Genomic DNA, 18,300 nt, shown 5'->3' with positions numbered 1-18,300 from the left:
AGTTTGACCTTTTCCCACTCCCCAGCTTCCTAAGATCAAATGTTTTCTCTTGTGACACTGAAGTTTGAAATAGTTGTCCTTCGTTCACCATTGTACTGTATTTACAGTAGTCAGGCAGGAACAATTTATAAGGACATGGACCAGTGGCATGGAATAATCTGTGGAAAGTCAAGAGGTGCCAGTTTTCATAAAGCAGAGACATGGGACAAATTCTACAAATAACATTGTAAATTGCTTTAGATTTACATATAAAGCATCACCTTTCTCCTCACTTGTCTATTGCTAAACCTTATGCTAACCCACACATCTCATGTTTCAGAGGAGGTCTACAGTGATACCTTATCAAATAGATGGCAGTCAGAACAATAACTTGTTCAAACATTAAAACGAACACAACTTCTATCATGACTTGATTATCATCTTACAGTGAGAAAATTATTCTGTTAAGTTCTTTCAAATGTGAAAAATACGGGACTAGCATGAACACAGTTTTATACATTTCTGTTACAAGTTTACATATACATGATTATTTATACACATATATATAATAAATACAATATATACATTATTATTTCAACATCTGGAGGCCTGAACTGGTTTCTTCCGCTATTTCCCTTATCAAAATTTATTTCCTTTGATATAATACTTAATTCTACAAATGTAAACCAAGTACCAAGTAGTTTTCAGGTTTTATCACTCCACAGTACTAGTCCAGCCAGCCTAACTCCTTTCATTGCAAAATTTCTTTCTCTATTACACAACAATACAGAAGAAAAAAAAGGGAAAAAAAATAAAAAAAAAGAAAACAAGAACCACACACACATGCTGTCTGTAATAAGGAACTATTATCATGCACAGCTGAACATTCGGTATGTAAGTCTATTAATTAATCTGTTCATATGAGGAAGAGTAAACACCACATAATTTTACTCATTGCTTAGGTTGCAATAAGACATACTTAAGAGAATGGAAATAAATATCTTAAGAGCAAAGATTATTTCCTATCATAGTCCAGTCTGTAACAGTACTAATAATATACTTCATCAAACAATAAGAAAAAAGTATTGCAAAACCAAGTCCTTTAAAATTGCCCTTTCAAAACCTGCTCAGTGTCTCATCTGGCATACCACCACATCTGATGTTCTGGGGAAATTATTCTACCTAAAAATTCCTGTGAGGTTTTTAATTCTACTGAAAGAGGTCAAATAGACATGTAAAAGAAAAGAGTGAGTTTTCACAGTTAGGACTAAAGAACCAGACCCTCCGACTGGCAATTAGGAGACACTTGCCTTATCTATGTCATATGCAGAAAAACAAATACAACACACACTATGTGCAAGAGAAATGACTGGATGCATGTTTTGATGATTCTTGATGTAGGCCACAGAACACAAAATTTCAGTACAAAATATACTATAACTATGACTTCTCAATAACGTGAATTCGATGCAATCAGAGTACTCCAACAGCGCACACTGAACTTCCCAATTTTCCAGTGTAGTTTAAATGCCTATTGCTTGAGCTACTACTTTGAAGACTAGGCAATGGTCTACAGCTATTATTAACAAAGCAGAAGAATAATGGTTTTTATTCTTGCCTGTGGGAGAGAAGTATCATTTGGAGAACTGATAACACTTTAGTTTAGTCATTTTAAAAGGTCATGTAACACAATAAGGAAGGTCAAACGTTTTAGTGATAACATATGATAATGATAAAACTAGCACTAGTCTACAGATCCTAAAAATTACTAATTGTGTTTCTATGTTGTAAGCAAACTAAAGCAGTCTGATAAATGTGTTTATGTGTTCCTGATTTAGGTACTTTGTAGTCAAGTTTACATAGCCTATAAAGAAATTAAACCATAAAGAAATACCTTAGTTACTAAAAAAGTAAACAAATATGAACATATGTAAGGAGAACCAAACAAATCTTCATAGTACTATACCTTGGGATTATTACTTATTATTATTACTTATTATTATTACTTGAAAGATAGTTGTAATAAATTCGGTAGAGCAGGGAAGATTATGAACTTTGGTGCAAGAAATCAACAGGAAAAATTTAATAGGAAGGATTGACAGTGAACAATTGTAGTTGAGAGGCACGGCTGCCAACATTAAAGTTGTTTTTGACAAAATACCATAAATTGAGAAAATATGACAATGTTAGCAGGTAGTATAAATTAAAGTTGTTATGTTGTGCCCTTAGGCATTTCTTTATTGCAAAGATAGGCAACGACAGTTAAAGTGCTCTGAATAAATCGTTTTATGAAGAAAGACAAAATAGATTTAAGTGATACACAAATTTACACAATGGTTCATTTGTACAAGGCAACAGAGTTCAGTCAGCTGCAGAGAAAATAAGCTGGTAACGGGCCATTTCCCTGGGGCAGGCTATGGTGTGGGCTTTGCGGCATGGTTTGTTTACAGTCAGCCCCTAAACAGGACTTCAGTGCCTTTCAGGCAATGCATCTGTATCATAGGGTGAAATTCAGTATAAAATACTTCTATGAAAGTGAACTGTCACCAGTTCACAAACATAACTGAACTTCCCTAGGGGTATGCAAATGATTCTCCTATTTACCATATTCAAATCCCATTCCAAACAACTCCCTGATGCACTCTTTGCTGCAAAAAGGTTTTGAAACGCAGGGACCTGAAGTAAATACTCTTACAGTCCTTTTATTTCCCACTGAAAAACAGGCTCTTTTATTTTAAGACTGCTTGCCTAGCTTTTTTGAAAGAATGAACATTACCTTGTTAGAGTGTGCTGTTATATTATACAGAAGAGATATTATAAATAAATAACTCCAGTGATGCATTTAAGATTAAAAAAAAATAAATCCAGTTACCTTTTCAGAAAATCTCTTTGTGAAATACTAAGGCTTTACTTGTAACAACATCTCCAGAAACCATCTTCTCGAAGTCTGTCTTAGTTAAAACAGCATTTTTTTTTTTCCAGAGTGGACAAAGAAAATACATCTCTTACTGCTTATATTCCCTCACTTCGGGTCTAACAGTTTTGGAGCAACTCTAACAGTCAGTCAGACACTGTCAAGTCTTGTGCAGCTGCTACTATTTTGTCATAAATTCATCCCCAAGTAACACTAGGAAGCTAAATTTAATAAATACCACCTTGTGCTTGAAAAATATCCCAGTCACTTACTTGAAAATCTTTCTCTTCCAGGATCTCTTTCCTCCACCTGACAAGGAAGGCAGCACAGACATACAAGTGGAAGTGAGAAAACCCCTCTGGTTCAGACTAGAAAAAATAAAAAGAAATCAGCATTTCAACACACAAATAATACTTTTGATCACCATATACCCTGAGTGTATTTTTATGGCATTCACTACTAACTACAAATGTCAGCTAAATCTCTCTCCGTGTCACAAACATGTATGCATTTCATCTATGCCAAACCTATTCATAGCTATTATCTGTAACAGGAATTAAGGTGAGGTATGCATTTCTCCTGTTTAAATTCATTCTTTACAGATGTGTGTCTTCCATTTCTGATGCTATCCATTAGCTTATACCTGGCATGAAATACTGTACTACCTAGCTCAATATTGTGGCGTGAATGCAGTTTCATTTGATACTAGTAGCTTTTTCATTATAAATTCTGTCATAGGAAATTATTAAACATTTTAAAAAATACACAACTAGGTCTATATTTGACTGAATTAGAGGTTTTTACTAAAGAAAAAAAAATCTACTCCTTGTAACACAAAACATTTACAACTCAGATTTGTATTCAGATCTGCAGCTTTCTCTTCAAGTCAGCAGATTCTTTATAAAACTTAAATAAAACTCCCCCTAGAAATTAAGATTTTATAAGTATACCTAGGAGTTTAGAAAAATTTGTGATCCTACTTTTAAAAGACTTCACTAAGTTTTCTCGTATCACCAAATTAATCTTAGATTTTATTTCCTATACCACTGAGAACTGAAAAAATAATTATGATATTTAATTATCAGCATGACGACTGTGAACTAATGCTACATAAAATCTCATTAAAATAACATTTAAAAATAATAAATATAAAATTAAGCTACATAATCTGATAAATGTAGGGATACTTAAATGCTGATATCTAAATAATTTATAAGATCTAATTGTAGCACTTTGAAAGCATAGCAAATTTTTTTCATATTCTCTACTGATCATTTCAAAACTGACGTTTACTCTTTAGAAAAATACAGCATCCTGCTCAAGGAAAGTCAACTGAAACAACTTCTTATCTAAAACATAACATGATAAAATATCTATTTTATTGCTATTTAACCTAGAAGAGCATGGTATTTAAAATATTCCGCATAACATTTGTAACTGCAATAAAGTAACCTCACTACTATCTCAAGTGGAGAAGGAGAAATATTCTACTCCTACTTTTCCTTCTCCTCTACCTTTGACTGACAGAAGTGCACAGTGTACTACAAGGGGTTGGTACAAACACCATGCTAGCAGCTACAGAAACTACAGATCATCCTCTCCACCAAATCAGAGTAAAAAAAAAAAAAAAGAGATAATGCAAATTTCTTGCAGGGAAGTTTTAGTAAGTTGGAACTGAAAATAGGAATTAGTTAATTTTGGAACCAGAAAAGGAAGATTCTGATCCTGTAATATTTTTCCTACTCTAGGAAAACACTGTTCCTGAATAACAGGACTTGAATAACATTGCAAAATCCCAGGACAGAGAAAGCATATGGTAATTTTAACTAGACTTCTCTCTAGAGTTTGTCTTAACCAGAAAAATCAAAGTAAAGTCCAATTTGCAGTATTAAAATTGGAGTTTTACAGAAACATGTACTCACTACCATCCTCCTGAAAAACCCAGGTCTTTTACTTTAGTGTTGGCATTACTCTTGGGATGGAAAGTTAACATATATAAAAGCACAAAATAGTATCTCAAGAAGACATACTTGCAAGCAAAGTGCTGCTACCACTTATCACATCAGATACTATTGTGGCAATATTTAAATAATCAAACACAACTCTAAAAAATGCAGAAAGCCAATTCTAAGAAAACAACGCTCTTCCTACTTTATTGGGTAAATAAATTTATAGAACATGCAGTATTTTTTTAAATTCAGCCTTTGATAACATTTTATAAGATTTTAATCTCTAAAATGAGCAAAAATATTTTAAAAAATTTAAAATTAAGTATAGAAACAGTACTTGTGGTCTGTTTTTTCTCAGCACTGAACTGCAACCAATTTCTCACTTTTAACATGGATTTTTAAAATGTCCTTTCAAGTAGTAGCCTTTAATCAGACATGAAAAGTTTCTATTATTTTGGAATACACAACATGATCTCATAAAACTGACAACCTTTCTTCAAATTTGGAAGGCAAACGGGGTAGTAACATCCAATGAAAACAGACTGTGTTAACAACTAAGTCAACAGTCTGTACAAGAAAACACCAACACATTTTCCAGAAGCCTACTCTGAAGAATGTGCTGTCACTGGTGAAGACTTTCTGGCATAGTAAGAACCAGCTCAGTTCACCTTTACCTGGTGAACTATGGTCTGTGTTATCTCTACTTCAAAGAACCGGTAACTGAAGAGCATGGCACCAGCCTGAGCATTTGCAATCAAACGGGAAAGCAGGGAAGAAGAAAAATGATGGTTATGGGATGGAGGCAAATAAAGCTGGACTGAGATTGCTGACCAGATAAAGAAAAGTACAGAAGTACTGCTGAGGGTAGATTAAGAAAGGGGAAGACTATTTTTGCCGATGAAGAAGTAGGAAGACTGTGTAGTCTGTAGGCAGGAAAACTTTATTTAAAATAATAATTATTAATCAGGATATTTTCTGTATTCGATTATTTGTTATCCTACCTGAATTTAATAGAGGTTTACATCTCTTTAATTACATGACATGAGCAAGAAAGAGGGAACTGAAAGGAACTTGGCTTGGTATTAATATATACTAATCCTCCTTTCTTCTCCTTGCTCCACCATTATGTAAGTTCTTGAAAAGCACAGGGGAGAAGGGGATAGGATTAAAGAAATCTGTCTGAAAGCACCATTTTAACTTTCAAAGTCAACTTACATTGACTCACAAAACAGTATTACGTAGGTAGTCAAATTAGATCATCAGAGTATTCTCTGTTCTGATAATAATCTAAGATTCTCATTTTAAGCCCAAGAATTCATTCTATTATCACATAATAAAGAAATAGCCAGAAAGTCAAGATAAGTGGCTTAAAAAAAAAATTAAAAGAAAAAAAAAAAAAAGAAACAGAACTGCAATATTGGAAACTGAAAATGTTTTTGAGGAATTGCAGAAAAAATATCTGGAAGTATAATAAAACCTGTACTTTTTCTTGAGATTTTTCTGTTCAACTTTTTTTTTTCCCCCCAATACATTTTTCTTCAGCACTTTTAAATGAAACCAAATAGGTTTAAATATGCAATTCATTAGAGAAAAAATGCATATCCCCCTATAGATTTAAAAATTCATCATGCTTCAGAGATAAGTCTAGGCTACAAAGTATTTCCAATGGATAGTTTTAGACAGTTTTGGAAATTGAGTAAAACAGCTAATGCATAATTGCCTTTTCTAACACCTGCTACCTATTATACTTTTCCATTTGTAGCTTTTGAAGTTACAAACAGTTTGATCTCTAAATGTACAGAAATGCAGACTACCAGCTAAAAGCTATTTAAAATCAAATACAAACAATGACCTTGATTTAAATATTTTAGCAAAAGATCTCAAGACATATGTACAACCTTCCAGAAGACTTATTCTGAACATATTACAGACGACTCAGAGCACATTATCTAAGAACCATCTGTCATTATCAATAAAAATCATTTAGATTGTTAATATCACAAATATCTCATTGCCCTGCAAATGCTGGATCTCCTCTGCAGCTGAAATGAAAGGCATTCTTTATACTGCATTCCCCAAACTTCTTGAATTAGACAATCACTGAAAGAATGCAAATTTTATTGCATGACTAGATTGATTATTGTCTAGTCAACGATTAGTCTAACCTGCCTCCCATATCCTGGATACTTCAGCATTTAGGAAGGGTAATATCTCATGGTATTATATTTGTTGATAGAGTATATAAAATACACGATTATTTTTTAAGTAGTCAGAATGATTAAAGCTATGAAATTGTGCCGGGGTTAGGTATTAAACCACCACATTTCGCACACAAATAATGGCTCAGACACAAGGACTTCCAAACACTTTATGATTACAGATGAATAAAGCAACTTTAAGCAACTCAGTTTTTACTGTATCACAAGGAGCAGATAGTTTAGGTTTAAATAATTTTTCCAAAAATATCCAAGCAATCTATGGCAGAAAAAGAGAAAGAAGTCAGTGCAGGATCATCATGGAAGGCGGAATATGTTGGCTGCTCCTCCAAAATTTGCCTCTTCCATCAGCCAGGAGCTCCAACTTCCTAGGCACAGACTCAATCCACTGTCAAAACTGAGACTCAGAGCTCCAGTCTGAGAAGCAACCAACAGCAGATGACTAAGAGTGCAAGCATATACCAGTGTCTCCCCAGAATACTCTTCCATCTTTCAGTGATTTCGTGCTCAGAGATGTCCTTACACATGCTGTAGGATATGCCCATTTAATAGCTGTTAATGCATTTGTCTTCACTTACTTGCCCAAAGCTTTCTGCAACTGTAAATTTTCTTTTAGTAATCACAAAGTCCTGTGGCAAAAGAATTCCAAACCGCAAGTGCGTGCTATATAGCATGTCTGTTTTAAACCCGACACCTGCTAGCTTTATTCAAAGCTGTTCAGTTACCTCACTGAAAGACAGGAAGAACAATCACTTCCTATTCACTTTCTTCAGTCCCTTCATCTTTCCTTCTCTTTCGCAGGCTAGAAACTTTTGGTCTATTCCACCATTCCGCATATACCGGTTCCACCATCTTTGCTCAGCCTTCTTAAGCATCCTTTCCTGTACTTTTCTGGTTTATAATAGAGTCCAAACCATACACAGCATGTAAGATGCTGAGAGAACATAACTCATATGGCTGCACAAGGGTATTTTTTCTCCTTTCCTTTCCCAGTAATTCCTAGCTTTTGATTTTTTTTTTCTTTTCCTTTCTTGACTGTTACTGAGCTGATATTTTCTTCTGGTGCTTGAGTGTAGAAAGCTTACTTGAAGTTGTACAGGTGAAGTTAGGATTATTCCAAACACACATGCACAATATCACTTCATATTTGTCCATGTGGAATTTCACCTGTTATTTACTGCCTGGTTGTTTACAGCAACACGAAATCCTGCAACTCCTTGCTGTCAACATCTCAACCATTACTACTCTGAATAACACAGTGTTGGCAGCAAACTTTGCTGTCTCACTCCTGTATCTCTTTTCCAATCACTTCAGCAGAAACAGCTAAAGCTTCATCACAAAGAATTATATGTGATTTCCTTTAATTCTGATACCTGCCCACTTATTTTTACCATCTGTTTTCTATCTTTCAGACAGTTACTATCCATACAAGGGCACTCCCTTTAATTCCACAGCAGTGTTTTTTCTTTAATAACCTTTAGTGAAGAACCTTCTTCACTGTTTTCGGCAATCTCAGTAGGCTACATCAACCTGGCGCATATGTTCACTGGCTCTTAAAGCTTTACAAGGTATGATTTCTCACTACAAAAATCGTGACCACACTTTCTTAAAATGTCATATTTACTCATGATGAAAGTTTAGAGAATACTGTATTTTAGTCACCTAAATCTTGTCCTTCTAAAAGATACTGGAATACTCCAAGGACTGAAACTATTTTCACTGTACATGGCAGCCTACCAACTCATGTAGGATCATAACCTTCTCCTGCCTGTCAGTTTTACAGTCAGTTATATAATGAAGTTTTGACTATTCTATGGTGCTAAAAATTTAAATTTTAGTCATGATACACGTTAAAAAGTATTTTACAGTTATACATAAAAATACCTATTAAAAACATTTATCTTTGTTGAGTTAGCACATTTCGGATTGTCTTCTGTCATTGTTTTTGTTTCACCATGACTGTTCCCAAGGGGATGATCCTAAAAGCAGTAAGTGACCAACAGCATTTGTCTAAGCTGAATCTAATCTGACAATAAACACAGCAACAAAGGTGGATCGTTTATGCTTAAAAAAAAAAACCCAAGCCAAAAAACAACCTTACTTACACGTAAGGCCTATAAGTAGCTGTTTCTAATGCAAACATCCATTAATTAATATGAAAATTTATGTGTTGGTTTGATCTTTGCATTAAAAACAAATCTGATCCAAACACATTTCATAGCACCTTAAAATCTGTAATGGACACTAACATTTTCAGGTCATAACAGCAAGCTAAAAGTATCTGGCACAGCCAAAACACCATGCAAAAATTATTACCTCAACCCTTAGTGCTCATTGTAAGTCCCTTATAGAAGGGCTATTTTAAAAAAACCTTTACAAGGCCTGCATTCACATTTCCTATTTCTGCTAGGAATGATCAAAAAAATTATTTATCTTACTTTGTTCTATTAGATTGGCAGATTTATGCTGAAAACTAGGTGAAGGCCAGTTTTCATAACAGTTTAGTAGCTGGCATCTCTGATCTAGTCAACAACAACTTGGCAACAGTTCCCAAAAGATGACTTGGGATATAAACCTCTGCTGCGAAATCCCAGCCACAAGGAACACAGACCATTGCTGGAATTTTTTTGCATCAATGTTTTGCCCTGTTAGAATGCTCCATATGGCCTGCAAAATTCATGGTAAGACTATTAATCAATATCAAACATAAATGGATGCTATCGATCATTCTTTTACAGTTATTTATCTCCTCATGGGAGATGAGGAGTGGGTGGTGGTTTATTACTTTCACATACAGGAAAAGGGATAGATCTTAGCAAAGGAATGGAGCTTCTTGTGCAACTCCCTTATAGTCCTTTCTTGCTGAATTGGGTATTTACAGAAGAAAGCAGAATAAGGCAGTTTTCTTGGAGAATGCCTTTGAGATAAATGCAAGGTGACACTGAACTCTACACGGGGAGAACAATTACGTTTTGCAACACTTATTTCCAACATTACTTTGAAAAGAACCTAGATATACACAGAAGAATTATGCATAGTGAAACTATCAGAAAGCTTATTGATTTCTTTTCTGTAATTTCCCATGTTAATAAGCCTCTTCTCATCTGCAGTGAAGAGTGACCATTAGTTGTTCTTTGTACTTACTGGAGAAAATATTACTTAATCTGCTGCTTTGAATTTCTACAACGCAGAAGGCAAACAACTTCCATTTTACTTACTAGTTATGGCTAGGCAGAACATGGCAAGAGCAGGGATGTGGCAATGTGAGCACAAATTCTACCAGTGATAATCAGTCACTGAGATTTTAGCTAGCAACAAACAACATAATGGTAAGAGTTGAGGCATAAAACCCCAATCTAATATACATATGTATGGCTCCTCTAGTAGAAAAAAAAAAAAAATCTTTCTGCATGTTTTTCTTCCAGTATTTAAGATCAAAAACTCCTAACTTGTTAGGAGATGAGAACAGCAGAACTAGCAGCAAGAACTAATGGAACTACTTACTCCAGGCTGGTTTCAGTGCATTAACAAATAACAGCCACATAACATTATAAGTTCTCATCAATAACAGTGGATAATTTACACTGTTTAGGGTTTAGAAAGTACATGATTACTTACGCCTGTACTTTCCTTTGTTCACCATAGCTAATGTACTAAAGAACAAAGCATTTTGGTTAGAGCCATTAACATCGTACCTAATTTTCTTACCAAGCCATGGCGCAGTGTAATGACTTAGAGAATCTCTGTGTAATTAACGCTGAGCATCACGGTGTCCTTTACTTCCTCTAACAGCATAGAACACAAGCATACAATGTATTTTGTTTCGTGCATGAGTATAAAGCTGAAGCGTACACTTCCCTACACCCTTTAGTCCTGAGTATTTTCCACAGGAAAAAGCTTAGGCAGTCAGGTCACACAAACTAAGAGAATATGAGAAGATGACACTACCCACAGTCTTTTCAAAAACGTACACACGCTTGAAAAGTCGAACCCTCTAGCTATTTCCTAGAAAATTCATTTTGCATCTGTAATTTACTCAGATGTCCCCCACTGTAACTTAAAATCCTTCTTGCATGAGAGAAGTTATGGAAGTACTATCTGAGTTGCTATGGAAAGGCTGAGGAGCAGTAAGATGAGGACAAAACCAAAAGTGACAGACCAGTTGCCCCCCCCCCGCCCCTAGCACAGGTGAAGTTGAAGAAAACATTTTCTAAAAGCTGCAGGCTGTATCTTTTTTAATAGGTTATATGGCAGATTTGAGTGAAAAACTCCAGACAAAATATTTTCAAAGGCATGCACATTTGGGATACCAAAATTTAAATCTCATCTTTGTTTCATCTACATTCAATGACAGAAAGAACATTTACTGCAAAGACTTCTTTTAAGCTAGGCTTAAAGTTGGGCTTCAATTATTCAGACATGATTGTCCAGCTGGAAAGAAATTTGTTTTGAAGCTTCCTTCTAATTAAGATTCTATTCCTTCTATCTGAAATCACTAATTTAATTTGAACTTAAACATGTAAATTCCTTCTCAGTAGTGACTTGACACCAATTAGTTGGCTAAAACTGTGGTGGAAAAAAAAAGCAAAGCTGTGTCACACCAAAACCAAAACTGCTTTTATTCACAGACTTAAAGATATGATTTACCTTACAAAGCACACACTAAATCCAAATCATTAGTAAAAATATGCTGCAACTGATTTAATTCTGAAGAACTTTGCTGTAAGGCAAAATATTTTTACATAAATGTTAACCTGCTTTAAGCGGACTACTGATTTGAAACAAGAACAGGCACCATTGATTAAAGAAGAATATGGCAACGTTTCCACCTGTGAGCAGAACTTCAGCAGATCATGTAATCAAAACCAGATCATACTTCCTCAATAACCTGCTTTTAAAAGGCAGATGAGTACAAATAAGCAGTATGACTAATATTTACTAGACTAATTCCCTATTTCACCTTTTGAATTTCTAAATTATTTACCTCATGTATCATTTTAATTATTTTTGCAGCTGATTCCCAGAGAACCTTGATGCTGGGAAATTAATTAATGGGCACAATAGAAGAACTGTCAGCATTGTTTAAATACAATTTCAGCACTGGCCTCATTTACATGTAACCCTTTATTCTAAACAATGGGAATGCTGAATTTTTTGTATGAAATTGTTAGTTCATTAAAAAGAGCACAATGATATCCTTTTCTGCAGATATTCATCAGTTACCATATTTTGCTGAAATACATAATCCATGCTCAAGACAACCACTAGAGCTTTTAGCCCCCAGATTTGAAAGATACTGAAATAGTTGTATAATAGTTGTATAATTGTTTGATTAATTGGCTTTAGCTTTATCATATTATTAGCTTTAATAAAAGTTACTAAATTAATTATTCAAAGCAGACCTATAAAAAAATGTTAGCTTAACACTTCACAATTGAAAAAAATCATTTGACTAATTGTACAAATACATATCACATTTATACTGAAAGACAAAAACAACATCTAAATAACAGTATTAAAAACCAATAGTTGCTTATTCCAACTTCTCAGCAAATAACAAGAATAATCTAACTGACACAGTGCCAACATGTAATTCAAAGACATCCTCTCATTAAATATGTTCTAGGCCACTTATGTCAGTTCCAGATATGGAGGCTTACACGTGTGCCATTTTGGACAGAAGTTGGTATTTTGATTGCAATGAACGCTTAAATGAAATATTACTGGTCATTTGAGTAAAGCGTATTAAGTAATTCAATAAAGATATTACTGAATTCTTGTCCAGTGAACAGAAACTCTACAATCCTCAAAATCCCACATCTATAAAATGAAGGGATGATTACATTGATGTAATATCTAAATGTTTTGTGAAGATTTCTTATTAAATTCTGAACATGAAATGACATTTATACCAAAACCTTGTGTGGTCTGAGAGACCTATCTTCTTAACAGTAACTAAATTTTTGCAAACTATTCCAATGATTTTTTCTTTCTTTCAAGGAACACACTGTAGCAACTGAGAATGAACAAATATGTGTACCACATTCAGTCACATGTTTTCGAATAGGTGGTCTTGTTGACTAAGAAGGTAAGTGGATAGGATAGCAGAAACAGAAATACCAGAAAGGTATTTAGTAATAAGCATGAGCTATTGCCTTCCTTTCCTGTTTTCCAAGATAATCTTTCCAAGCTTAGTCACGACAGTCAAGTCATGACACAGAGTCAAGAACACCACCCACGTTTCCAGCACAACCATTATAAAGATACTGAAGATACACCACTATCTTTTTTCATCCTCTTCACTCATCATTAAACCACATTACATTCTAGCAACAAAATCCTTAATTTCTGATCACCAGTATTCCTCTAGAGACTAAGAAATAGTTGGAACCGGTATCTTCCTCCACTTGCTGGCCTGCAAAAATCTTAACACTTGTTCATGAGAATATTGCTTCCTTGCAGAGCAACACTATCTGAATCAGTCTCTACCTAGGGATGGCAATTTGGCTGAATTTTCTATCTTGTCTTGTGATGATGATCTAATTGCACCAAGCCTTTTGTGACCATATGACTGCTTAACAACGTTCCTTGGCCTGCATGCTTTATATTTCATTCAGCTTCTATTAAAACCAACATACTAATAATGCCACAGAAACTAAAGTAGGCAGCTGCTGAATGCAGCAGCATCTTCACTGCTTAAAGAGAAGAAAAAGCACATCTGAAAACATTAGGCAGCTGCTTTTCAGCTACATCCAGCACACAGGCTCTATAGTTGTGATTCTGCAAAACTGCAGGTTTGTAAAAGGGGTGATGTCAAAAGCAACTGAAAAGCCAACACCATTACTCATTCGAAGCATCTGAAAATTGTTAGTCACTCAGTATCACAGCTGGAAATGTTAATAATGCATATATTTTCATTAAATTAATTAGATACTTGATAGCTATCACCAGGAGCTTGATCTTGTCTGGATGAATAAGATAAGCTGCTTCTTACCTAAACAAGTTAATACAAAAGACTCACCAAGCTGATAAAAGCCCCACTCTTCAGACCACTTCTATTCCCACCCACCAAGCAGTTAATACAGAAAGAGTAATAGTGATCAGAGGGCAGCTTTGCTGAACTCTGATCAGAATGAGAAACTATATCCTCTACATATAATTGACTTTTTTACCTTCAACAAAAATATTTCCTGTGAATAACACTATTGTTCTGAAGAGGCAACATGTATCAATGGATGCCATAGCCTGCTCAGTACTTAAATACCTCTCAGGACACTGAATTAAGGTAAGCTCTTTGATTTGAATCTTCTCGAAATGCTGAAAATCAAAACCTGGTGGACAGCAGAACAATCAAGTCAAAGTCCGTACTAATAATCAGTCCTCACACCGACTCACTGATTGAAGACAGCAGCATGAAACAAAAGACTTATGTGGGAATGGCAACACCTATAGAGTTATCGCACTGCTTTATCAAGGTTCTCTGCAGGTTACCTCTGATGCTACTACTCTTATCTCTGAGAACTGAAAGATCTGTCTTGACCCTGAAGAGCCCTGAGCAATTACGAGACAGTAATACTCTCATACTTTTCTCCAGCTCAGGTGTATCATACACTAATCATCAATGCTTTCCTAAGTAAATAGATTGCAACCGTTTTGCTAAGAAAAGCTTCTATGAGAATATCCTATAGCAGTGTAAATGAAGAAAAAAGTGGCAGAAAGTGAGGCAACTTTTAAGATATTACCACCTGCATATAACTTTATTGATTCTAGTATTACCAATAACATAGGGTTTTTTTCTGGGCAACCTTACTCCATCACAGATACAGCACAACTGAGTAGCTGGAAAAGCCCTTGCTCTACAACAGCTTCTTCCATTCTGACAGCCTGAGGTCACCAGTACAGTTTCATGTTTTTCACATTTGACATGACATCACCAGACTTTAAACTTTAAGCTATTCAAATCTCTTATTGCTGTCAATAAACATGGGTTACTTTTTTCTTCCCACCAGCTTTTGTGAGCATCACTCCGCTAATCCATGTTGACATTTAAAGGGCTGAGTCTTCAGTACCAGTATATTGAGACACTTCCAACAGATGACAAAGCAGGCAAGAGCGTCCTAATTGCTACCTCCACACCTTAAGCAGCTCAAAATGGGAGGACAGCTTTGATCCAAATAAAAGCTTTCTGGCTCAACTTTTTGCCTGAACACAGAATCTTCAGCTGAAATTCACAGTTAACATCTAGTATAGTACTTCTGCAAATTCCTTAATCAAGAACTATTGACCAAATAATTTAAAAGCACAATATTAGTTCTACTGAAACAACCTGGGCACTGCATATTGCATTAGATTCCTAAACATCACTCCAAATTTTCAGAAGTGTTTTACAATTTATTTTATTCAAGCCTTCAAAAGAGTACCTACTAAGGTTATAAATTACTCTTACTGGATTTGGTTTTTACTATTATAAAAGAAAAAAATTATACTTCCATATAATTTTCTTCAAGTCCCTTTTATGAAGTTGTAACAAGCAACAATAAGACAATCAAAAAAATTATGCTGCCAGGCTTCAGGAAGAATTTTATCAACAAAATGAATGTGAAAAGAACAAATATTTAGCAAAATAACAATTCAGCCTCTAGAAAATTACAACAGAAACCAAACAAAATACTATCTACCCAGGTTGTGAACTAAATTAATGCATTCATCTATTGAGATGTATCATCAAAATGTAATTTTTTGCTGTACCTGTCCTTCAGCTTTATAATATTTTTCAAATTAATTAAACAGATTTTTCGCACATGATTCTGCTTATAGCAACGAAGACTGAAGACTCTGAACTCTTAGGCTTTAAAATCTGACTAGGATATACCCCAAAATGTTGGAAAGAAGGATGTCAAGCTGTGTGTTCAAACATAAATTTAAGTCAATGCCAATATTTTAATATTTCAGATATCATTTAAGCTGCAAATATAGCTTCATTTGGTACCTAGCTACAAGATTTTTGACACAGCTATTTTGTTATCCCCAGTCATCCCCAGTTATTTTGTGTACCTTGGCATTCCTTGATTCCCATACACTCTAAATTAATATCAAAATGGTAAAGGGTGTAGAAAAATTAAATAAAACACATTTACTGCAATTAGATTTTCTATACCTTAAAAAAAAAAATGCATGCAGAGATTTTATGATGGCCAATACTGACCATCTAATACCATTTTGGAAAACTGTTTTCTGTACAGTTTATTTTTCAGGGTAGTATTAAAAACTTACCAGTAGAATATCTCTAGTATCATGGAATGGCTCTGTGGAAAGATGAAGCTCACCATATACTGACAGAGGCTGTAGCTCAGTCCAGTCAAAATGGAGGCAGCGCAGTGCTGTTAGTTGGAAGAAACGTGCTCTAACCAACCAATGTGCATTGCAAAATGAGCTGTGAAACAAAGAAATCAGCTCACCCGGAGTTCTACTGAAGGTTTACACACTGAAGAGACTCCCAGAGCCATGTGGTGTCAAACAATTAACTGATTCCAGAAGTTTTACAATTCTCAGGACTAGAGATGAGCTACTGAAGATTGGATCCTGGACAGCTTTCAAGAATGTGCATTTGCCACATAACTTTCAGACAGCAAGGGCTGTATCATGAATATTTCTAGGGCTGTTTATTTTTCATGTTGCCTCAATAAAGCGTGGCTAGTCTTAGAAGGCTGTGGAAAGCCTCTGCATCCCTGGGGTCTTAAACTATAAACCAAATTAATACTCTTTTCTGAAAAACGACAAGGTGTTGCTCTTATGGAAACAGGCGGGAAGAAAAGGTTGTCACGCACTGCTCATTGAGAGCCTACAGGGAACCAAACTGCAGAGTTCCGTTTCCATAAAGAGTACAGGAACACAGACAAAGAGAATTTAAAACAAAAAGAAGAAAAAAAAGAAGTCATAGCCCAGTTAGAATAAAAGAAAACGAAGAATGCATGTGTAATGAAACAGGACTCAATACCACAAGGGAAGGGAATCTACAAGTCAGAAAACCAAAAACCTCTTTACCACATCCCTAAATTTACATAGCAGGTACTCAGAGATGACACTAATAATCACACTTAAAACTTAAAAAAATAAAAATATACTACAAACATTTAGTCTGCACTTAAATATTTCACTTCAAAAAGTGATATAGTATCATGCAAAAAAATGTATTTCAAATTGTATCTTATGGAAATCTCAACAAAATCGAAGTTTTTAATTATGAAAATGTTTTATTAAAAAGCAGGTGTTGGATTATTTCAAAATAAAGCAACAGCACATCACCCCCATAAAAGCAATTTTTCCTGATATATTAAAGTGAAGTTAAAACATACCTAAGAGACAACTTTCCTCTATCTGCCATCTAAACTTTAAAAAAGTATCGTTAATGAAAGTTGTTTATACCTTTCAGAAAGGACAGATTGATTTGTTTTCCCACTAACACACTGCTTTTCTGCAGGTTTGATAAATTACTACAAAGAAAGAAAGAATCTAGTTAGAAAGAAGAAAAACCTGTTTATTAACAAACAGGAAGACTATTAGAACTTAAAGCCTCAATCATGAAGACGTTACTGTTAATTTTGTGGAAAGGTATTTGAGGACAATGTAAAAGAATTTTTTTCAGCTACATGAGAATTTATTAAAGGATATCAGAAGATACAGGTTTTGTTGAGCTGATTTGCATTTCATAATTTATATAAAACTTTCAAAAAATCTGTTCTCCATTTATGGAAAGAAAAGAAAATGGTAGACTGTTGACATTATCTGGAAATTTTCATCCATAACTTTTTGCAACAGAGAAAAAAAAATTGACAGTATTTAAATGAAAAAGCAAGAAAGCACAGGCACTTCAACTGTTATCTCTATTGCCTTATCTACTAGACCATGTTTCCCCTCCAAAATAAACTATTTATTTCTGCCTAGAATGCAAAAAAACTGCTGTATAGCTTTTTATATCTATTTAACTTATTCAAGGTATTATTACTATTTCCTAAGTCACGACATAAAAATTGCATTTTCAGTACTATTTATTGTGTTTCATAAAAGTTCCATTAGAAACAAATTCAGAGCAAATATAAGTTGGAGGCATCATTTCCATTTATTACTTCTCATAATACCTTTTTCATTCAGAGGTATCAACACAATCTACGGAATTATTGCCATTGCTCTCAAAGACGGATAAAGGACAAAAAAATCCCAGCATAGTGTCTAATTATTGTCA

The 18,300-nt window shown here is 34.6% G+C and overlaps 1 protein-coding gene across 2 annotated transcripts in view; it reads right to left on the bottom strand.

The window, feature by feature from the left end:
- Positions 1–18,300, bottom strand: part of TBC1D22A (TBC1 domain family member 22A) — a 186,957-nt gene that overhangs the window by 35,249 nt on the left and 133,408 nt on the right. For both annotated transcript variants that reach the window (XM_087765515.1, XM_087765516.1), the window contains one exon: positions 3,166–3,261. In XM_087765515.1, the coding sequence (XP_087621641.1) occupies positions 3,166–3,261 (96 nt within the window). The remainder of the gene's footprint in view (positions 1–3,165; positions 3,262–18,300) is intronic.

Source organism: Nipponia nippon, unplaced genomic scaffold (assembly GCF_047370975.1).
Source record: "Nipponia nippon isolate SJK-2023a ecotype South Korea unplaced genomic scaffold, ASM4737097v1 scaffold_3, whole genome shotgun sequence".
Classification (NCBI taxonomy): domain Eukaryota; kingdom Metazoa; phylum Chordata; class Aves; order Pelecaniformes; family Threskiornithidae; genus Nipponia; species Nipponia nippon.
The sequence above is the reverse complement of the archived record's forward strand: the minus strand, read 5'-3'. Positions and strand labels throughout refer to the sequence as shown.